General features: G+C 42.2%; 1 protein-coding gene across 8 annotated transcripts in view; it reads left to right on the top strand.

Moving 5' to 3' along the window:
* The first annotated feature begins 900 nt into the window (after window positions 1–900).
* LOC119970269 (sodium/potassium/calcium exchanger 2-like) overlaps window positions 901–24,706 on the top strand; it is a 360,708-nt gene continuing 336,902 nt past the window's right edge. Inside the window, exons 1-2 of one of the 8 annotated variants that reach the window (XM_038804609.1) lie at window positions 901–1,664; window positions 3,216–4,352. In XM_038804609.1, the coding sequence (XP_038660537.1) occupies window positions 3,411–4,352 (942 nt within the window). In that variant the 5' untranslated portion in view covers window positions 901–1,664; window positions 3,216–3,410. Of the gene's footprint in view, window positions 1,665–1,805; window positions 1,879–2,475; window positions 2,495–2,734; window positions 2,810–2,895; window positions 3,009–3,032; window positions 3,053–3,215; window positions 4,353–24,706 lie in introns of those variants that run through there. The other 7 variants (XM_038804617.1, XM_038804615.1, XM_038804616.1 and 4 more) reach the window with 7 other exon arrangements.

Here is a 24,706-nt window from a genome sequence, read left to right as displayed (position 1 = left end):
AGCAATGGTGCTAACCACTGCGCTACTGTGCCACCCAAATGACTTGGCGCTCACGAAGGTGTGCCTTTGAAAGGATGGATGGAAGGGGATGCAGTTTGGGAAAACCCTCAAAAACTAAGTGGGACAATTATTAGATTCCTCATTGAAAATGTAATATTTTATTCAGAATATTGGACAAGCAAAGAACTTCAGGAGCCGCATTCGATCAATATCTGTATTGCAGAAAATAAATATTTTTTCTTTAAAACTTATATTTATCGACAATTTGAAGAAATAGCAGATTCACCAAATTTGCTGGAATGTTATCCCAGAGATAAGACATTATGAATATAATACTTTTGATTTGTGTGCAGTTTCAAAGTGTGCCACATTCCGTGATACCCGTAATAACATTAACCCATATGTAAAAAGCAGCTTCTGTAGTATTTATTTTGTTTATCGAAATCCCCGTCATTCTCAACAGCTTGCAACCAGTACGTCGTGTATATGTGGAACTTTGTCCCTTCCCATCCACGAACAGAAATGTTTTGCTATGTGCAATTTGGTGGACGCTCCTTCCTTTCAATTACCAGTTAACAAACTACTAACAGCAATGAAAATACAAAAGCTCCGGATCAACGCTGCTGTGGAAATGCATGTAACCCATCCCCCATCCCCAATTGACCGTCTCATCCTGCATTCAAAGTGAACAATTCTCTATTATTAAAACAAGCTGACTTGCAATTCATCTAAATCAGCAGCATTCCTGCCGCTGCGGAATAATAGACGGCTAATCGCAGTTAATGCAGTATAGTCAGCAAATCAAGCAGTTTCCTCATGCTGAATCTTGCCTGCAGACCTGTTTAGTAGTCCGTAAACAGCGTGGGAATGCGCAAAACGCAACATAAACGATGGCACGCAACTACACATGTGAACTTTAACGAAAAACGCTCTTCTAGCTCACATCACACCCTCAACAGATTTCCTTTTAGTAACATTATTTGTAACATACAGGTTTGTGCCGAGGTGAACTGATATTAGCCGCCTGACTGAGAAGCATTTCTCCCCAGTGCTCTCTCACTATTTGACGCAATGTTTCTCTACCCCAGTGTGCTTTTGGAAGGATCTTTTTGCTGATCCAGAGCCCGCTTGGTTATAATGGTGACAGGTGAATCTTGCTGTGACACCGCTCTCACTCCCAGTTCACTCCAACCTCACAATCCCCCCAAAACACGAATTAACACTTTTAAACATCATTGCTCTAATGTGTATTCAAATATACCGCCTTCCTCGTAACCACGACTACTGCCCACAAAAAAGATTAAACCGAGGAACCGTGTGGATAAATGTCCTTGCTCGTCCGATGCTTTCTTTAGCCTCAGATTCTCCCCCCCTAATAAAAAGAACAAGATACAACGAAATCGATTATTTTATAAAGCGTTCACGTGGTGCACTAGCGTCTTCTGGTAGGGTTATGGCGCTCTGTCTCTCCTGAGAATTAGACCTGCTGTTGCTGAAGAAGGATGGGGCTGGCTGGTAATGTGCATGTGTGTGAATGCTTCCTGCAGTCAGTCTCCCGGAGCTCTGCCTGATGGCTGGACAGAGCAGCAGCAGCACTTGCATCAGAGCAGGAGAGAGGACAGGACTTCACCCGTGAAGTCTGCTTGCTACGACTGAACATCGCGGTAAGATTTTTTTTTTAAAAACTGCATGAGATTAAAGTATCTGGAAATGCACAGACGCAACATGTGAACAGATTACTTGCTGGAGGGGTGTGTGTGTGTTGTGGCACCTTCTGCCATTAAAAAAGAAATGCAACGGATCGACCAGATTTCACTCGCCTGTCCTCCAACCAAACTACAGATCGGAGAATATTGTTACAATTCGCATTAGGAGTCGGTGAGCGTTGCTACTGACGTGAGCCTCCTGAGGCAGTCCAAGCAAGATTTTGTTTTATTTTTAAAATGTAGAGTACCGCAGAAAACATCAATATGTCGTGACTTGTACCTTTTCAGCTTTGTAAACATTGCGCCTTACTGTACTGTGTTTGTTATTTACCTGCTCCCCCGGAGGATGCCCTTCCATCCAGTTTACCCTTCAGGCTGCGGACTCGGCTCTGCTCTCCGGCGCCAAACTGTTTGCCTGAATAATCGCCTCGCAGGGAATCAGTGCAGCATTTCTGATGTTCACCGTTTGATTTGACCCTCCTCTGCGCTTCTGATCTTTGCGTCAAAGACGACACGGGGCAAGGAGCTGTCCTTCTGGCGTGACCTAACTTAAGACTTTCTAATCGGCTCACCCCTGATGGATAGAAGCAAATTTGAACCGAACGCCAAAGGCAATAATATTGCAACGGCGGCGTTCCCTGTCGACTGTTATCATTTCCCGATGAAGAGTTAGGCAGACTTGAAACATAAACTCTGCCTGTGTCCCCCTCCCTCCTTAAAGATGTTACCAGACCTGCTGCGATCCCCCACCCAATATTCTGTCTTTGTTTCAAATCACAGCACCTGCGGTGATTTTGCTTTTTATGTTTATCATTTCGGTCCCTGTTTACCCTACCGCTGAAATTTCCAATGAAGGGTTACAACAGGTTTTTTTTTGTTGTGTGTGTGTGTCTGAGTTGACGTGATTGCGTCTGTTGCTGTTGCTTTCCCTAAAGGGATAATGAACTTGCGTTTCGCAGGCTGCAGATCCTCTCGCCATTAGTAGCTTGCCTTGCCCCCACCCCCCACCCACGTGGACATGCTTACATCCATGGGCAATAAGAGTTACTGACCTGCAAAGGCCATTGCAGTGGATCCTAATCTCAGTCAATCTTCTCCTCTCGGTACTTTATTTACCAGCAGGGGTCACTGGACTGTGATTAAAGGGCCAGGACCTTGGCCCTGTGTGGTTTTTATTCCCCCCCCCCCCCCTCCCCTGTCTCCTCCCTTTCTGTTTTGTATGGCTGGTCACCACAGGGGGAGGCTGACTTTACCCGGAGCACGAGCGAGTGAGACTGCAGTCGTTTGCAGCTCCCGGTAAATGTAGAATAGAGACAACCCTTTTTGTATTTTTGGTGAAGTTAAATGTTAGCATTATGTCGAAATCTATTATGTGTGTGTGTTTATGTTTTTAAAAGCTAGCCGGCCCCTCAACTGCTTTTTTTTTAATGTTCAATTAAAACTCCGGGTTTGCAGACGGGTGTTGGAATAAATACGCTCTTTACATTCAATTTTACCTTGTTTCTGCAGGATATTGAAGCTCACGCCATCTCCACCAGCAGAATACAAGGTGCATTTTAAAAGTTGTCTGTTTTCTGCCCAACGCCATGAAGACGAGCAGTGTATGAAGAATATATCGCCATCAATCAAGTTTTGAGAAAAAGAGAGAGGTGGTGGGGGGGGAAAAAAAAGCCCATCCCACCAAGTGAAGAATAAAGGCCAGCCATGGATTCGAAAACCTCGAAGCGCCAAGTTATGGAGCCGGTTGTCTTGTGCGCGGGGCAGCAACTTTGTACCGCGGGCCAGGCTTTCCGAAGGCACAAGCAGCAGATCATGAGGAAGCTGAGGCTACCGCGGATTGTGGGCTTTTCCCTGGGTCTGATGGCGCTCTGCGCGTTTTCCCTCCTATTCAGTGCCTTCGCCTGCACGTCAGCCAACCGAGAGACCCCACAAGTTAAAGGCAGAACTCTGCTGGGCATCGACGAAAAGCAGACATTTTCCAAGCTTCAAAATTATACCCCCAAATCCGACTTTGCTTTAAAGTACGATGTACGGAAAGCCACGACTCCTGCCATCAATTCATCGGCTGGAGACTACCCTTACGATATCATCTCACTGGCGCAAAGAAGGAAAGGAGCGGTCCTCCTCCACATTTTAGGCATGATTTACATGTTCATAGCCTTAGCCATAGTGTGCGATGAATTTTTTGTACCTTCATTGACAGTTATCATTGACAAGCTGCAGATATCGGATGATGTGGCAGGGGCAACTTTTATGGCTGCTGGTGGGTCAGCGCCAGAACTCTTCACTTCTTTAATAGGAGTTTTTATATCTCACAGCAATGTTGGGATTGGGACCATAGTGGGCTCTGCGGTCTTCAACATCCTCTTTGTAATTGGGATGTGTGCTGTATTCTCCAAAGAAATCCTGCACCTCACCTGGTGGCCACTGTTCAGAGATGTGTCCTTTTATATTGTTGACCTAATTTTGCTCATCGTTTTCTTCCGGAATAATACCATCGTTTGGTGGGAGAGTGTAATTTTGTTGTCTGCCTATGGATGCTATGTGACCTTCATGAAGTTCAACTTTGTGCTGGAACGATGGGTGAAAAAGAAATTAAACAGGAACAAAGTGGTGGAGGCAACAGCGACAGATGCCGATGAAAAGGTACATGCAGTTTAATTTTTAAGTTGATTAGAGAGCAGCGGTTAAAGAATTTCCCTCCCCAATGCCAATGGGCCTCGTGTGCTGTCTGTACTAACTGACTTAGATTTTGAGGATGACAAGACTGGACTTCAGAATTATTACATTTTGCAAAAGGGTTGCACTGAGAATGAGCCTCTGTTGAGAGGCATATAATAAATTATGTACTATCTGGTGTTTAATTTTTCTTACAAATGGAGCGCAATTGTCATGTTGACTGGGTTTGTTGATTAAATCCTTGGGTGTACGTATGATATTGTTGGCCATAGTGGGAGATTAATTCTGCATTCAACAGGCGCCCTACAACAAACATCTGTCCAGCTGTAAATTCAATGCTTGGATTTGGGCACATTAATTTGTCTCCATAGGAGTGACCACGACTAATGCATTATCAAATTATCAGGCCACGGGACTTGCTGTAACTTTTTAACCAGTTATTGTTTTTACTTGGTAGGTGCTGAAAAATAGAGATGAGCTCTGAATAATTGGCTACAATTCATAGCAAGTCATTAAAAATATAGCTGTCATTACAATTTAGCCAAGTGGTCTATTTTAGACTAGATGCACGCTGTGTTTGAGAATTCAAAGCTACTTTATTTTTTAAAATTGGAATAATGGAAACGGGACGTTCCTACATAGTACCAATTGACCTTTTCAAGACCACAATATTGGTCCGTATTGAAAATGTCAGAAAAATCACATTCTTTTATTTCCAGCAAAGACTAGTAATAAGGTATATTGTTAGAACAGAATAGAGGGAGCTCTACTTTCAATCTGTTGTATTGTATCTAAGAGAGGATGGTCAATCCTAACTTGGCCAAAATATTCTAATTTCTAGCACTAAAATAACTTTCAGCATGTAATTCTGATTTATCATTGAAGTGTTAACTTTATTTCGAAAAGAAAAGGAAGCGATTTCCTTTCTTTCTTTCAATAGCGATGAACCTCTTGAAGGAGTTGTGCATTTATTAAGACTCATCGGGACATATTAACCTTATTCTTGCAAGACCTGATCCTAGTTAGAATGATTTGTACATATTGTTGAATAAGTCAACAGTCTGAAATGCACAGGATACATGATATCACTATTTACATTGGATTTTTAAAGCAAAACTTTAATTTTACCATTTTAATATTTTTGTCTACTTCTGATCCCTATACTCCTCCAGGCTATCGAGTCTTGGCTTTTGAGATGCAGGATATTCCCTGCATTTTCTATCCCTCCTTGAATAGAAGTACCTGTTCCCTGCTTGCCAGGACACTGTATTTGAGATTGGTAACCTGGAGAATTGTGGGAGGCGATCCACATTGCTGCAAAACATCAGAGCTTCAACACATCGGTGAAGTTTCCACATCTATCCAATTCACAAATTACTGTTATTATTAAAGCCTTGCAACATTGTTTCTTTGTTAGCAAACTATGTGGCAATCCCAGCCAGACAGGGTTCACCATATAACATGTATGAATATGGCCCTTGCCCACCACTCAAGTTTGACCCTTTTGTATTGCTCCAGTAATTCCCACAGTAATGAAATCGACATAAGGTATGATAGTGGTACAACAAATAGATGACCAAGCTAAATGCAATCACCTTGAGCTTTGAACATCACTGCATTTGCAGTGAGGTTTGGAGGAAACTGCACTTCTGAATCAGAATATGACACGTGTGAGGTGACATTATTCAATGCATGCTACTTATATTGGTTAGATGCTGATTCAGCACCTTGAGAAGGGCTGACTTTGTGGAGGTTGAAGCATGAGGCTTGGTTTTGACATCAGTGAGAATGATACAGGTGGGCAAGGCCAGAGTCAAATAATAAATCGGGTTGAGGGAATGGATTTGATTTTGATAGCTTCCCCAAGGGCAGTGTACTGATGTGTGTGATGCTGTTGACTGTTAATATAATTCAAGGGCTTCCTGTTGACTACTCGCACAACTGTATGTTAAAATATCCATGATCTTTTTTTTGTGTACTTTCAGAAATCCAATGACTCAAATTTGTGCAATATTTGGGAGTTTGATGTTGACCAATTTAAATTAACTTGTAGGTCTAATTGCTGAGGTTATGCTGAACAATAAAAATGTTCCCCTGGGGGAATTGCAGATCTGATAATTTAGCACCGTCATCTGTTCTGAAGAGATTCTGGTTGTTGTAGGTTCTGCAGTGATTTAATGCCCTGAAGCAAATATGAAATGGGTAGCACAAATTTCAAGGTTACTAGTTGAAACTTAGTAACTGAGCAAAATTTAATTTAGTATTGCTATCAAATCTACATTTGCATTTTCAAATTCTCTATAATGTTCTTGTTGCTGTCTTTTCAATAAGCCCTGTTTTTTGTTGTCAAGAGGTGTCCACTGTTGACTGAACATCTCTCTTAACCAATAGAATTAAAAAAAATATTTTCATTCTCCTCCTTCCCATTTCCCCCCAAATTTACACCCAACAATAATCAGTAAATGAATGCAATGTCAATCCCATAATAATAACAACAATCCCATCCTCCACCAAACCCCCCAAATATGGCCTCCCAAGGGCCCGGGTCCAGTTTCATGTGCACCACTTTAGAGATTACCCTAAAAACCTTCTTCCAGTAATCCTTCAGCTTTGGACAGGTCCAAAACATATATGAACGTGGTTTGCACCCCCCTCAGGCAATGTTCGCACACATCTTCGACCCCCTCAAAGAGCCGGCTCATCCTCGCCCTTGTAGGTTGTGCTCTATACACCACCTTCAGCTGTATCAGCCCCAACCTCGCACACGAGGTGGAGGTGTTCACCCTCCAGAGCAACTCACACCAGAACCCCTCCTCCATACCCTCTCCCAACTCTTCCTCCCACTTTGCCTTGATCCCTTCCAGTGGCAACTTCTCCTCTTCCAAAATAACCCTGTAAACCACTGATACTACCCCCTTCAACCATTAGATTTGTAATGTACTGACGGCCTTTGGGTTAAATCATTATTAGCACTAAAATTGCACATATCTGGATCATCATTGTGAACGTGGATGGGAATAAAATAAAGGAAAACTTGCTGTTAACAGTACATTGAAAGGGCAGGAGCACATACAGAGGCATTCAGTTTGCACTAAACTACAAGAATGAAGGTGGGTTTACCAATAACATCACCACCTTGAAATTTGAGATTGTCTGATGTACTTTTTCGATGTGTACAGTTAAGGACTGCTTACTGTTTTTTTGCTGGTAGGAGCATCCATGAGCAACAGACTTGCACTACCAAGTTAAATGATGTGACATATAAACAGAAAATTCTGGAAAGACTCAGCAGGAGAGCATCTGTGAAGAGGGAAACCAAGTTAACCTATTAGGTCAATAATCTTTCATTAGTTGTTGCAATGAAAGGTCGTTGACCTGAAAGAGTTAGTTTCCCTCCTCTCCTCACAGATGCTGCCTGACTTGCTGAGTCTTTCCAGAATATCCTGTTTTAATTCTGCTTTCCAGTGCTTGGAGTATTTCATTCCAAGTACTGTGAAAGTATTTGAGTGTCGGCATGTACTTTTATTTCCGTGCAGTGGGGAGCTCGGAATCTGGAAGAGAACGAGCCGCTCTTATCAAGGATCAGGCCTGAAGCATTAGCCTCTCTAATATCCTCATTCCTGACTGAACCACTATGCACGATCAACATTGTCGCTTTTAAAAATAATTTTGGATTCCAATCACTTCTCAGCCTTTGTTCTTAGTATCAGATATTTCAAACCAAAGACCTAGAGCAGAGCGTTGCAAACAAATGGCAAAGTGTCAGGTTCTGTCTGAAAACCAGTGTTTTTTCTCTCCAGAAACACAGCTAGGTTTTCTGTCCAGAGCTTCTAACACTTCCATCATAAATAAATTGGTGGACAGGTCTATTGCCGCCGCTCTGGCAGGGCAGGGCCTGAAGAGCCCTAGGTACCTCTGCACCCATGGCATGGTAGTGAATTGAGCTCGTGTGGTGCCACGCCACCAGGGGTGGGAACAACATGGGGGCTGGAAGGTGTGGCATCAAGCTGTTTAATTATATTTAAATTAATAGAAATCCGGTTCATGCCTTTTCTGAATGTGAACCTGATCATGTGACCGGGGTGGCGGTGGTTTAGGGAAGATCTCAATTAGATCCTGCCGGTACATCTTGCTATGGCCCTTTGGTGAGATTTAGTGGCCATAGCGGCATTTGCATGTGTGTCGAGCAGGCCCGAAAAATGGCACCCCTGGAATTATCTCTCTTCTTCTTTTTTTTCTGGGAGGTGGGGGAAGAGGGTGCAGAAGATGTTTGTAAGTTTTTAAGTGTCAGTCAGTGGCTTCTATCGAGAGAGAGCTTCCACATCACGTGAGACCTCAATTTATTTTTAAAGCATACATTGGCCAAAAAAATGAAATTTATTATCCATTTAAATTATTCAACGTTGCTACTTTTCTTTGCTACATTAATTTTGGGCAGAAATAGCTGTTCTTGCTCATTTAGTTTGCACCTCATTAAAGTGTACGAAATGTAATAAAAGGACCACATTTGAGGCTTATTTCAGTATTTCACATTTTTAGTAAGAATTCTCATTAAAACCTAAATGCCTGTTAACGAGATTTTCCCCATTAACGACTGACCATTCCTTTGAATTTGTGCCTACAGTCCACCAGCTGTATCAAACAGCCCAGATTTGAAAGTCTATCCAGTAAATATAAACCGTCAACCAACATTGGGCTATTTTTCCATTACACCGATGTCCTGTTTTTATTGATGTTTCAGTTATCTATAGCAGATGCTGCAGTGTGAATTTTAACTGACATCTCTGGCGACCTTGAACTACAACTGTGCTTTTGCTGAGCTGCCATCTACCTGGAACAAATTCTATCTTTTATTAGTGCCTCCATATTTTACAGGTCATTGCATATAGTGGACAAATCGTATTCGACCAAATGCCCTTGTTATAAAGTAGTGGGGACTGGACAGAAGTTTCCAAATCTATTTCCATTTGCGTTAGTTATCTGGAAACATCTGGTTATCGGCTTTTAAAAGGTAGTTGAGCCTGTAGTGGATGTGTTCAGTAGGAAACTTGTCATACCTAATACCAAGAGTCACTTAGGTGCCACAACCTAATCCTTCACCGCTTTAACTATCGAAGTTGGCTAAGTGGAGTGAAGAAGTCAATATCTAAGAGAGTGACTTAGATGTGGTCTGGGGCTGAACAAAACTGGACAGGAGGTTTACGAGCGTTTTCCCCCTTTTTTTTCTAAATCATAAGGATTGTGATGCTTTCTTCCTTCTCCCTTTTCCTCTTCTGCCACTGTTGCTATGGCAAACAGGACAGGAATTCGGAGCTAAGAATTGGTGGCCATAACCACCTTAGAATTAAGGAGGGAGGAGACGATTACTTGTGCCTGGTGTGTGAGATGCTAGGCTTAACAGTATTCAGTCAGTGGTAATCTGCTCTGGCCTTGCTAAGAAGAGTGTCTCCCCACGAGCTCCATAGCCATCTCTTGAAGAGGATGTGGTATTTAAAGTTTATAATGTCAGCTCACGTGGCTTGCCCCTGATCCAGTCATTGAAGATATGATACTGGTGCACAATCTTTAAGTGAGTTGTAGCATGGCATCCGTGTCAGGTGGAAAAAGTGATATGTCTGACAAGCTTGCTTCCTCCTGATGCCCAGTGGCTTATATCCCCATGATATCAATTTCTCCTAATATTGCAGATCCGAGTCCGAAATTACATTGGCATTTTCTTTGTGTGAGAGCATGCATGCCCCATGCATGCCCTATGTATATGTGACTGGCAGACGGACTGACATGGCAGGCTGCTATGGACTTTCCTAGATTCTTCTGGTAGAGAACATGTGAATGCACAGTCACATGATTTCCCTTCACATTAGCTCAAACAAATCTGACCAGCCAATAGCTGAAAATATCCGTCTGCTTTTTTGGTTGTTCTTTATTCCTGTTTTTTGAGGAGATAAAGCAGGAATTTAAATGTAACATCCCTTCTTGGAGGAGGTTGTTTCCATGACCCTTGTCTTGCCGCACCCTAACTGCTGCGGGTCTCGGATTAATAATCCACGGCAATATAAACTAAATTGTGCAATTTTAAAGATAGTGCATTAATAGAGAGCTGGAGTTCACATTTAAAAAATGCTTTGAAAGTGGCAAAAGTGGGTAGCACGTTAGCACAGTTGCTTCACAGCTCCAGGGTCCCAGGTTCAATTCCCGGCTTAGGTAACTTCTGTGTGGAGTCTGAACATTCTCCGTGTCTGCGTGGGTTTTCTCAGATTGCTCCGGTTTCCTCACAAAGGTGTGTAGGTTGAGTGGATTGGCCGTGATAAATTGCTCTTGGTGCCCAAAATGTGAGGTGGGGTTACGGGGATAGGGTGGAGGCGTGGGCTTGAAGTAGGATGCTCTGTCCAAGAGCTGGTGCAGAGTCAATGGGCCGAATGGCCTTCTTCTCCACTGTAAATTCTATGGTCATCATAACCAAAATCTATTAAAAGTTGTGGGTCAGGTGAACTCCATGATGCCGTTTGGTGTTCTCTAAACCCTGGCCCATAACAGGGGGGGGGGGGGGGGGGCGAGGACTCGTGTGTTTTTTTTTAAAACATGAAATCCAATCCCCAGTGGCATGTTGCTTGTCCATCGTTATGTTCAACAGTAATTACTCTGATATGCCGCTGCGGACTTAGAAGTACAAAATCAGTACATTGATTTTCGCTGGCCTTGGAAGGATATGCCCATTTTTTTTCCTGCCCTACGTTATGATCACATGTCCTTGCTGTTTTGGAAGGAGGAGTAGTCCCAGAGTATTTCATAAATTCTATTTTCCCAACCAGTATAAATCTATGAAGGAACAATGGCAAAGTTAGAGGTGACATGGGAATAGCTCTTCAAATTCTTTCGTTGGACTCTCCTTGGCCACCTCCATCTGCCATGCACTGTTCTGCAGCTGAAAGGCGGGATGCGGGGACAAAATGCCCCCAGACAACATGATTGCATTGATAGTCATTTGGTAGAACTGCTAGAAAAAGAAACCTGTTAAAGCTTTTCATCTTGTACTCATCAGGTCACTAGCACGAATACCAATGTAAGAGGAAGACCACAATTTATACTGTAGAAAGTGCGAAGTGCTGATTGGTTGGCAAGTAGATTCTGGTAGAAGCATTGTCATGGCAAATAGATGACCTGTTAAGTGCCAAGCATTGTTTGGAATTTAAACCGGGCAGTATGGCCCCGAAGTCAAGGAAATGAAAGGGTATAATATGTTTAGCTGGAACAGGTGCATGTATTAATGTTCTTTCTGTCTGCAAAGAACGGGGCTCTGTGTTATATGTACCTTCTAGTACACACATGCCTCACTGACTATCTTAATTGGCTGCCGGTGTAATTTTTAGCACATTCAGGATTGTTTAGCAAATGTTGTCCGATTGCAGAATCACATCTAATTTTGGGCACTGTTTTGGGTTTTTGCCTATCACGAACAACGGCTGGGACATATACAATCTACCCATCTTTTGGATGTGCGGCCTACATACCTCTCCTCACACTGGCACTGAAAGTCCTATACCACATTACCCATTTGTGAGATGGGCAGAACATCTTTTTGACTCCGAGGTGAATGCCACTTGTGTTGCTATTGCATGGTAGTAGCATAAAATAGCTTGACCTGTTGCTCATTATCGGGATATCTTGCCCTTCAACCCGTCCATGCCAGGTAACAGGGTGCATCCTCGTGGCTTGCTGCATCCGCATATGTAAGGGTTTCCCAAGATGCACGCAAGTGTCCCTTTCACATCCTATCTTATCTAGGATCAGTTCTGAACAGTGTGAATTGGCCAAATAGTTGAGCAAATTGTTACAACCAGTTTTGAGCAAGTTTTCTAAACACGGTGAAGGATTCCTCCACGTTTGTAGAGACATACAGACTTGCATGTAGATGCAATGCTGTGTCCCATGTGCTCATTTGATATTACTAGCATATTTACCAATGTGGGAAACCATAGATAGTTGCGTTGCAGAACTTGTATCATGATGATCTATTGATCTACCACCATTGCGTGAATCATGATCATTTGAACTTATGAGTTTGGCAACTTGAGCAGTTGAATTCAGTTTTAATGACCACATGTCTACACAAATAAAATGTGTTGCTATGGGATTCACTCTAGGCCCACTTTTCACAAATATCTTTATTAGGTTCTGTTGTGTTAGGTACACTAGTCTAACACAGGCTGCAACTGGATGTAGCTTAGATCAGAAAGATACTCCAGACCTTGAAGTTACTTCAATCAGGTTTATTGAACTAATAGCACAGTTCTCTGAATTCGACTCTCTGCTAACTCAAGTGTGTTTACTCTGTCTGTCTGAACCAGACTAGCTCTTAGCCACGTGGTGGAGGTATGAGATTGTAACAACACCCTTGACTGACTCTCCTAGGTGTTCATCAGTGGAAAGAGGCTGAGTGTGAGTGCCTTGTGTCTTTTATAGTCAGATCCCACCTCTGACTGTTCTGCCTGCTTATTGGTCATGTCCTGTTCTACGTCCATTAGCTGCTTGTCTGTATATCATTGTGTGTGTCTGCATATCGTGACAGGTTGCACAAAAAACTTGGATGGAATGACACCTAACCTCCTCCCCCTTGCATTTTTCCAATATGTGGATTCTTGCGGTTCCACATGCTATAAGGTGGGTCTCATTGGCAATGTTGTAAATAGGGCCCAAGCCATTTGCTCGTCATGCACGCTTGGTGCCGAAATAGGATGCATCAAAGGCATCTGCATTATAACAGCTACCCTGAAGAGATCATCTTGCGTTGTATGTCGTACAAACTAGAACAGGTCGAAGACCATCACCTCAGACTACCCAAGAATGGCAAGGTATCTCAAAATTTGAGAAACTGGGTGAAGCTATCTGTTTCGCACTGCTACAATGCTGGAGCAATATGAGTGGTATTCACCATTAGCAGGATGCTGTCGTCAAGCCAAAAAGACATTCTGCCTATCTCACAATTGAGTACAGTAACGTGGTATATAAATTTCAGTGCTAGTGTGATGGTAGGTATGTGGGCTATATGTCCCAAAGACTGTTGGATCATATCCTATCAAACAGCATATCCCTACTACTGTTCACGATGGGCAAGGACAGACCATACACAAGCAACCTGTGTGTGTGCAAAACAGTGTCCTACATTAGATGTGACTCTGCGATTGGACAACATTTGCTAAATCGTCAGCATGCTAAGAACTACACTGACAACCAATTTAAGATTACCAGTTTTGCTCCGTGTGGTGCATTTGCATATACTGGCAGCTACTTCCCTGCCAGTGAATGAAATTGGGGTCGGCACATCGCACAGTGGTTAGCACTGCTGCTACACTATTTCAGGGTCGCAGGTTCGATTCCCAGCTTAGGTCACGGTCTGTGCAGAGTCTGCACATTCTGCGTGGGTTTCCTCCGGGTGCTCCGCTTTCCTCCCACAGTCCAAAGATGTAGGTTCGGTGGATTGACCATGCTAAATTGCCCTTTGCGTCCAAAAAGGTTAGGTTAGGTGGCGCTACTGGGTTACGGGGATAGGGTGGAGGTATGGACTTAAGTGGGGTGCTCTTTCCAAGGGCCGGTGCAGACTTTATGGTCCGAATGGCCTCCTTCTGCACTGTAGATTCTATGATACTTGATGCATGGAACCCTGTTCTTTGCAGACAGAAAGAGCATGTACACACATTGCATGTGTTTCAAATAACCAAAATAAATGACAGCCATTCATTGACTCATTGCTTGGGACAATGCTTTGACTAATCAAGGTCCAACTGCCTGATTTATGTTTCAAACAATGCTTGGCAGTTAACTCGGTCATCTGGTGCATTCTCCATGGCAACATCTCAACCAATCAGTCTACTTGTCGGGCACTTTCTTCTCCAATTGGTATACTTGCCAAGTATTCTGAGTGTAATATGAAAAGCTTTGGCTTATCTATTTTCCAGCAATTTCATTTATATACTAACTTTCATATGGTAAAGGTCCTAAGGCCTCAAAGGAGCTTATCAAACATTATTTGACACTGAACCAGATAAGATGTTAACACAGGTGACCAAAATCTTGCCAAAAATATCATTTCAATGTGCATGGCTAACAAAAGAGCACCGAGATTTCCAAGGGTTGTAAGACTGGAGTGAGTTGGCAATAAAGAGTGGTAAGGCCATGGAGTAAGCTGAAAACAAGGATGAACTGGCAGCCATAGTGGGCCAGGGATGATGGGCAAATAGATAGATGAGTTCAAGCTGGTGGAGGGTAAAAGATACGAGGCTGGCCAGGAAGCATTGGAATAGTCAAGTTTAGAGAGAACCACTTTTGTCTGTGTTGCTGCATAACTGCTAACTAAGCTATGTACAGGAACTGAATGTGTTGACTCATCTTCTAATTCTTGTGTTTCTCTCCATGCACGTGTTATTTCTGACGACCCCACTGTTAACTTTAGCTCTTGCCTTCGATTTCCTGTAGGTAAAAATATCTCTCCTCCATTTCAGTAAGTTCATCCATCTTTTAACCTTGAGAAATATCTAGAATTTATTATTTATTCAGCAAAATTGAATGAATCCATTCTGACTTTCTCTTTATTGAAATTACCAATTTTAATAACTTCTGTATTTATCACAAAGACTTACTTTGCTTCTACTCAATGCCAAGTCCATAACTAATAATTTTATAAATTCACCATCAGCCTAGCATTGTCCCAATATTTCAGCTAATATCTTGGACCTTTACCTATCTCCTACCTTAGTTATCTAGCTAGTTTTTAAAATCACTGCCGTATATATGTCGTTTGCAAGCTAATCTATAATAAATTGCACCCTAAAACTCCTCCCACTTGTACATTCTTGAGGATGTACAATTTTCATGGTTTTGACTCGTCCTATGTACCAATGATGTAACTGCATGGAATATTTAGATCTTTCCTCCATTAGTTGAAATGTTGTATCCTGGCCTAACCAGGCCTGTCGCAATTGGGGCAAGAATCTGTTCCTTAAGGGGTTCATTGGTATAGGGTAGATGGCGTCAGAGCCCACCTCTTTGTCTAGGCCTAAACTGATTCAAAAGGGCTTATTTTTAATTACATCTTGTCACATTCAATGTTGGCCACAATGTGAATTTAGAAGAAATCAGAAGCACCAACTCCTCGACATTTTTTTTGCTTCAAATGATGTGATTGATATTTCAATCTTAAAATAACTACTGTTAACCCACTAGTGCATTGAAAAATAAATGTTAAAACCATTATCCTGTGTTTTTTGAGATGTCACTGTGGCAACTTGTATTATTGTGACAACTCCCAATACAAAATTGGATCTTTTATGGTGCTGTTCTTGGTTGTTGACTTCAATGTGAAAGTAAATTGGGCAGAGTATACAGTGGGCAGCTGAACTATTACCACCCGTTTTGCAGACCCCCCCCCCTGCAAATTGGAAGAATATGCTTCTCAGCCAGCATGTTAAGCAGATCTCTGAACACTTGTGTTTTAAGGTGTTTTAAAAAAAAATTTGAGACATTATAATTATCTAGTGCCATAGTATAATGTGCGTTCCCATATGCCAATTAGCATCGAGGTAAGTCAATTTAAATGTACGTGATCCAAGTAAGTGGTAAACAGTAAAGTTCCTGCAAGATAGCTGTAACCCTCAACTGGTCAGACAGTGAGTAGATGGAAGCCGCACTTTCAACCGTGACATGTCCTGTTCGGCAGACGCACAAACCCAGACCATATTCTTCCTTCTCAGCTGTCGTGTGGTCAGTCAATTGAACATTAGAGGCTGCCTTCCCATGTCTTTCCAGTCATGTTGCATGCTATTCGTGAGGTTTTACTGTAACTGTAAATAATTAAAATCTCACATCCAATTAACAGATATGTTCTTTTTACCATTTATCAAGAAAAGCCAAAGTAGCAGTTCAAACAAAACTCAAGCTTCATAGCAATTGCAACATGAATATTTTACGTGGGTTCTTAAAACCGGGGAAAGACTAGATCTTATCACTGTATTTAATACTTAGGGTAGGATTTAAAACTACAGTTACAGGTTCAGAGATGCCATTTGTGATTGACCTTGGCTAAGCATTTTAGTTGCGACTTTGGTTACATAATGTGTTGGTTTAGTTTGAGTTCCAAAACTTGCTGCTAGATGTTTTTCATCAGGTACAAATAGAAATGCATGAAACCTATTAAAGTATTACCATGAACATTAATTTCACAGAGCCATTGTCTCGGCAAAGGAGGAACCAATACTGAGTAACATGGTAGAACGATAGATGCTCACAAGTGTGTAAAAAAGGCTTTAGAAAAGTGTAGAAAAACTGACCAGGGAGGGTTAACGTTGAGAGGTTGAAAGCTGTATCGGATGGAGTGAAGGGTACGTTGGATGCACGAAAGACTAGAATTGGAGGTCTGAAAACTGAGAGAGGTAAGGCATAGAGGGACATGTAAATGAAGACTTTGAATGCACCTTTTGGGGACCAATGTCAATGGAGCTAAGCGGACATAGATGGGTGAATGTTCGCTGGCAGTGTTGGATAAAGTAGTATTTGTGAAGGCTGGACCATGGGAGGCAAGTGAAGAGGAGTTTGGAGAAATCAGCCCTGGGAGTAATGTGTGAAGGCAGAGACTATTAGTTCCCTATACAACCGGAGGAAGTATTCCCTTTTCATCTGCTTCATTTGACACACACTTGTTATCTAATCTGGTTTGGTGCAGAGCTTTACAGTTTCCCTCCAACAGTGTTTAATGCAATGCGTAACCATATATATCACTGCGTCGAAATGAGCTGGTCATATTCTCGAGAAAAGAGAAGCATGCTAATCTCTCAAAATTGCACAAAAGGTTAGCGAAAGAGGCTGTACAGCTTGTGCCTCACAGAAATCAATGCTTCAAACAAAGCCACATTCATGTTGAAGAATACACAAAACCAAGCTATACAATACACTGGCAAATTGAAATGTGTGATAAAATGGAATTCCCTCTAGCAGTTGGTCATCTAGACAGTTCTGGATATTGAGGCCTTGGTCAGTGGGGTGGCGGTGGTCCGAGAATTAGAATGGGAAAGGGAGGAAAGATGGTGACGGGGCTGGGTGTCCGGGGACAAAAGGAAACCAACGAATAGGGTTGGGGTTGTGGTCTTGTGGGAGAGGGAGTCTGGACTTGATCTTGGGGGACAGGGGACTGAATGATGGGATGGTGACTGTGATTGGAATGTTTTCCTGCAGAGCAGACAGCCTGGTGCATCGGTAATGAGCCCTAGGAGGTGGGCAGGGGAAAATGCAGGGCATGCCAAATGCAGGCTGGCCGGAGCCTGCGGTGGGAATTACTGTGGGGTGGGGGTGGGGTGGGGTAACTAGTCTGGGGTTCTGTGGGGAACAGTCCAACCAGATTTTTACACATTTTGCAGACGGGTCCTGAAGCAGGTGCAGGAAATGACTTTACCAAATTAAATTGATCCAATGCTGATTTCAGGCAGATGCCAGGTACATTTGAAAACTGGGGACCAATATGGCGATAGTTGTACTGCCGGTGCTGATTCTAGCTGCAGCATCTCACACCCAGAATTGGTGTGCCCTACACTGGATTCACACCCAAAGAATCATTTACCCTATATCCAAATTTATTTTGCTGACTGGTCTACATCCAGTTCTAGGATATGGAATAAGACCCGCCATAAAAGCTGCGTCTGACACCCAAGATATAAATACATAGATATTTGAATTGTCTATTATGGGTAACCCATTTAATTTAAATGGATTTAAAATAATGGTTATCAGAAAATTCAAATTGGCAAAGCTTTGTACAGTTGCAACCGAGACACTTTTTGGGGCACGAATAGAAGAAACCTAACACTCAGATGCTATAGCTGATCTGCAGGGTTTGATGTTTTCCGCAATGGGAAATGTTCTAATCCCAAACATTATCATAGGTGCAGAACTATATAACCAACTTTTAAAAGTTTCTGTAGCGGAGCATATTTGTATCAATAGTTGCCTTCAAAATGTTTTGTTATCGATTTTATGTAGGACAACAAATGCTCATCTCAAACAGAAAGTCAGAGAATATGAGCCAGGATATTTTACAAATGGGCACCAGCTTTACTGTAACATACATTGTCTTCAAGTTTAAGTTCCAGTACTGTGAAGTCCACAAATGAATTTAAATGCAAAACACCATCATTGGAAGTTCACGATTAATTTAAATGCACAACACCATAATTAGAAGTTTGTGATGATGTACTGACCTGTATTTCCAAAATGAAATAGATTATGCTTCAGAAGGCCTGAAACAAATATCATTCACCAAAACCGAGCTGAGCACAACCATTGTGATTTATAGGCAACGGTTGCATTTCAAATCACAAATGCTCCCAAACAAACAGCCATGAGTACAATGCAAAACACAGCAAATCCCACAAGGCACTCAGAAGCAGTAAATATATTCCATATTGTTTTCGCAGATGTAAATACGTAATGTCGTCACAACAAGTTCATCCACCCCACCCACCATAGGATTACCTGGTTCAAAGAAGGGAAGGACTGGGTGGTAAATATTCCTGGAAACAAGTTATATGTCAAAGGAGTTGATATTGCAAAAGGCTACATGATGTTCCACAGTTGGGGAGTGATGCTGCACAGTTGGGGAATATTATTTGTGACTTTGGTTTGGATAGTTTGATGCTGTGAAGGAGGTTAAAACACATAGAGAAATTCAGACAGCGAGTTGCATGGATATAAGGCACTGATCTTTGAGACAGCACCATGTCAAGAACCTTTGGAAAAGAGAGGTTGGAACTGATGTGACAGATGCAAAAATGAGGGACTATGACCTTGTTTGGCAATGACAGCAGTTGTGACAGAAGGGGAGCAGTTTGTGAGGAGAGAATGCCACCCGGCTAGTATGGAAGTCAGGAAGGGAAATTGGATGGACAGCAGTTTTTTCATTGCCTAGGAATACAATGTTATATGGAAAAAACCTCAGGCGGCACAGGCAACATGACCAAATACTAATCAACCAATTAACCAGGAAACCAGTTCATTGACAGAACTGCATCAGCTCAAATAAAGTTTGAGTACAGGAAAATTATTTTCCTACACCTTGGGCATCTTGATTGGTGACTCCTCCAGGTAAAGATTTAAAGTGAAAAATGAAATACTGTTGTGAGTTTTATTAATGCGCGAGTTCACAAGTGGCAGTCACATATCTACACCATATTTATGTATGTGGGGTCGTTGAGTTCAGTCGGCTCGACGGCTTAGTGATGTGGAGCAACGTTCAATTCCTATACCGCCTGTTATTCCTGAAGGCTGCCTGAGGTGTGGTAACCCTCTGATTAATCACCACCAGTCAGTGCTCTTCAGAGCAGCCTATGGTCACCTGGGATTATGGTGACATTTGTATTTTACAATAACTTATTTAAAATTTAGCTGTTGGTTGTCATGCTTCATAGCTGATCATTTGCTTCCATAGCTGTTCATTTTTTTTCTTTTCTACAGTTTTGGGTATATTCATAGATATCAAGAAAATATTCAACCTCATTTCAATACAAGCTGACATTACAACAGTTTTGATCACTCTCCATTTTAAAATCTTCCTTTGCTATATTTCCCATTTCATATTCTATATATTTTCTGCGAAACCTAGCTCAACAAACACAGATGTAAGTTACTTTGTTTAGTATGGAGGTCTAACCAATGCTTGCTTTAAAAGTATGTCTGCTGATAGAAAGTTATGTGTATGAAAGATTGGAAAGCAGACCCAATTACATCTTTCACATTCGGATCCAAACGTTCAGAGTTTATAGCATTTATAACCCAGTATTTCATGGCAGACCTGGGTACAGCTAAATTGCAGCTTTTTAAAAAAAAAACAACTTTAAGCCTCTGATCGTATATCCAGTAATCCTTAGTATCACAGGCTTTACTATTTGGGAATTTTGATGTTTGCTTGCAATTATTTCTTTAGCTTGTATTTATTAAAAGTATAAAGTAAAGTACATTCCAAGAGCAGTCTGATGTCGATGATCTTGTAAATGCGCCCATGGAAATATTCTAATCATTTTGATATCAAAGCCATTAATCTGTACACTAAACCAGAGGAAACCTTCCTGAGGGTTTTGAAATACTGAACACACAGCACATAAATAATTCTTCCTACCATGTGAACTGTCATTCATTTAGAAAATATCTTTCCAGCATTTTGTTATACATTCATGGGATTGCTGACAAGGTCAGCATTTATTGCTCATCCCAAGTTACTCTTCAAAAGATAAGTGAGAACCGTGCCAGTCCCTGTGGTGTAGGTACACCCATAGTGCTATTCGGCAAGAAGTTCCATGACTTTGACCCAGCCATAGTAAAGGAGTGACAATATGTTTGAGTCAGGGTGGTATGTAGCTTGATGGGAACTTGCAGGTGCTTTTCGGTGGTAGAAGTTTTGGCTTTGGTAGGTGCAGTATAAGGAGCCCTGTTGAGTTGCTTCACAGCTGCTGCTGTGCTTCAGTAGTGGATTAAATGCTGTGGGCTTTTGTGTCCTGCCTAGTTTCTTGTGTTGTTGGAGCTGCACTCACCCAGGCAATGGAAGTAGTGTGCAGCAGATGGGGATCACTGAGGAGCGTGAAGCGGGTCAGAATTGGTGTGAAGCAGACCGGGAGCAGTCTGCAGCAGGTCAGGATCACCTTGAAGAGACCGCGGGGAATATGCAGCAGGTCGGGATCACTGTCGAGCACACTGGGAGCAGTATGCAGCAGGTGAGGATCACAGAAACTAGGAGGTGTGTGAAACTGGTCAGGATTGCTGTGAAGCAGACTGGGAGGAGTGTGAGGTGTGAGAAACTGGTCAGGATTGCTGTGAAGCAGACTGGGAGGAATGTGTGTCACATGGCAGAATCACTGGGAAGCAGACCGGAGGAGTGTGCAGCACGTTGGAATCCATTATAAATACTGATTAAACTATTGGTTGATCTGGGGAGTGCAGCCTCAGTCCATGGCAGCTCAGCTGTAAAGTGGAGGCTCAAAGAAGACTGGAAAAGCAATATGATCGGAGATTCAGTAGTTCGGGGAATAGCCAGGCATTTCTGTAGCTGCAGATATGAATCCGGATAGTAAGTTGCTTCCCTGTCACCAAGGTCAAGAATGTCACTGAACGGCTGCAGAATATCCTCATGGGAAGGTAACCAGCCAGTGGTTGTGTTCCACGTGAGTACCAGTGACATACAAGTTAAAGGGATAGATTCTGCAGTCAGAATTCTGGTAACTAGATAGGAAAATGTTAAACAGCATCTCTATGTTCAAAATTACACCCGATACCATGCGCAACTAAGTAAAGAAATAGAAAGATAGTACAGTTTGGCAGATGGTGCAGGAGAAAGTACTTTAGATTCTTGGGGTGTTAGTACGAGTTCTGGGGAGATGGGACCTATACACACCAGATGGATTGCTTCCAATCAGAGCTGGAACCACTTCCATTATGGGGCGATTCTACTGGGGAGTATTTAAACTAGTTTGGCAGGAGTGTGGGAACTGGGAAAATACTAAAAGAACCTTGATAGCGATAGTATTGGGGTAGAAAATCGTGAGGCATTGGGTGGGTTAGACAAACGATAAAAAGTAAAGGTCTAAATTAGGGTCACAGTGAATATGTGAATGTTGGGGGGGTGGTCACCGTGAATATATGTGAATGTGGGGAAGTATGACTTGTAGTTGCATGTTTCCATGTGGAAATATAATGCGACAATAAAGGGATACCTGGCTTAAAGAAGGGAAGGGCTGGATGGTAAATATTCCTGGAAACAAGGTGTTTATGAAAACTAGGAAGGAAAGGAGAAGAGGGGCTGTATTGATTTAATGAGTGCATTACAGTGTGAGAGAGGATTTCCCAGATGGGTAAAAGACAATTTTGCTCAAGTTCAGGAACACGAAAGGTGCAATTACTTTGCTTGGTGTTGTCTATAGGCCACCAATTAATGGGAAAGATGTGGAGGAACACATTCGCAAGGGTTTTAAGTACAGAATTTGGGGAACTTTATTCCAGTCTATATTTGGATAATGAGTATTAATGTGAAAGGCAGAGGGGAAAGAGTTCCAAGGATGTGTTCAGGACAATTTTCCAGAATGTTTCCAGTCCAATGAGAAAGGAGGCATTGTTGGATCTGGTTCTTGGGAATAAGGTGGGCCAAGTGGTTCCAGTGTCGGAAGCGGAATGTTTAGGGGAAAGAGACCATTGTATTATAAGGTTTCGGTTTGCTATGGAAAAGGACAAGAAACAATACAGAGTAAGAATAATTGAGGAGGTAAAGCCAACTTCAATGTGGTAAGAATGGGCCAGGTAAATTGGAATCGAAGATTAGGAGGCCAAACTGTAACTGAACAATGGGCTGTCTTTAAAGAATAGGTGGCTCAGGCCCAAAGTTACATTCCCATGAAGGGGAATGATAGGGCAAACAGATCAGGAGCACACTGGATGATGGAGATTATGAAGCAGAAAATTGTGCTTATGACAGTTAATATTGAGGAGGAAGTGAAAAAGCAATGAGAAAAGCAGAGACCGGCAACTAACAGAGAGGAAATTCAACGTTTTTACAGGCATGTAGAGTAAAAGGGTGGGAAGAGGAAAGTGGAGCCAATTTAGGAACGAAATGGGATTTTATGCATGAAAGCAGTGTACTAAATGATTAATTTGCATCTGTCTTTACCAAGGAAAGATGCTGTTCAAATCATGATGAAAGAGGAGGTAGTTCAGACGCAAAGGTTTTAAAATTGATAGGGTGGCGGTATTGGCTTGGTTTACTTTTCTTTAAAGACACCAGGATCAGATGCAGAGAATCCTAGCATACAGAGGGAAGTGAAAGTGGACATTGCAGGGGCATTGGTTACAATTTTCTGCAAAATCTTCGATTTTGGGGATTGGGAGTGGTGGGGTGCACAGGTACATGGTAATTTTTCCAATGATGACAGAGGGTAATTTTTCACGCAGTGAGGTGTTCCGTACTGGAATGCACTGCCTGAGAAGAGTGATGGAGGCAAGGTCGTTTCACGTCTCCAATTATCTTTTGCTAATTAAGGGGCATTTAACGTGGTCAATCCACATACCCTGCACACCTTCTGGTTATGGGGGTGAGACCCACGCAGACACGAGAATGTGCAAACTCTCCACATGGATTGACCCAGGGCTGGGATCGAACCTGGGTCCTCGGTGCCGTGGGGCAGCAGTGCAAACCACTGCCCCACCGTGCAACCCACATGATAGAGGCAAGGTCAACTGAGGTTTCCAAACTGGAATTGGGGGGGAAAAGGGCAAGAGAGTGGCACTACTTGAATTGCTCCCACAGAGAGGCTGACTGGCCTCTATGCTGTAATCACTCTATAACCTGCTATTGCATATGAAAGTATATTCTTCTGATTTCGCTGTATTCCAAATTTTGAATGAACCATGGAATTACATCTAAAACCCTATCATGGTTTCTTCCACATCCCAATCAAAAAGCAAGTATCTTGAGTTGTAAGGTTTAGAAAAATTAGATTCTACTGTATTTAATACTGAAGCATAACTGATGCTATCTTGCTTAAAACTTGAATAGTCTGTTGATTAGAGTCATGCATAGGTGACATTGGAAAATTTTCTGTACTGATCTGAAAAGAAAGTGCAGTAGGCCTCATGGATTTGAGAAATAAAATGCTTTCCACAAATCCGCAAAATATGTACACTGTTTTCTTGTCTTCAGTTGCTATTGACTTCCTGAACTCTTGATGTGTGCCTCAGTATCGAGAGAAAGGTGGTCATGCAAATCTGTGTTGGAACAGGATTTGTGTAGGAGTGAATCAAAGCATTAAACTGTGGGATCAAAATCAGAACGGGCATTACATCAATTAAACTTGATCAAATGCTTTTTTTCTGTATTGAGATAGTGTTTCAGTATTGCTATATCTCTAATATATTGTAAGATTACCTTTTAATCATGCAGTATTCTGAAAATTCCCCACCCAATAAGGGATAATCAATTAACAGTAGATGGTACTTATCTTGGAGCTATGTATTCTCAAAGGGTCATCCAGAAGTCCCTTGATTTACTTATTATTATTTTTTCAATTTGAGTGCCCAATTCATTTTATCCAATTAAGGGGCAATTTAGCATGGCCAATCCACCTACCCTACATATCTTTTGGTTGTGGGGGGCAAAACCCCCGCAAACAAAGGGTGAATGTGCAAACTCCACACGGACAGAGACCCAGAGCTGAGATCGAACCGGGACCTCGGTGCCCTGAGGCAGCAATGCTAACCACTGCGCCACCGTGCTGCCCTGATTTACTTGCAATTATTATAGA

The sequence above is a fragment of the Scyliorhinus canicula genome, chromosome 8, assembly GCF_902713615.1.
Source record: "Scyliorhinus canicula chromosome 8, sScyCan1.1, whole genome shotgun sequence".
Classification (NCBI taxonomy): domain Eukaryota; kingdom Metazoa; phylum Chordata; class Chondrichthyes; order Carcharhiniformes; family Scyliorhinidae; genus Scyliorhinus; species Scyliorhinus canicula.
This window is presented reverse-complemented; position numbering and strand designations above follow the sequence as displayed.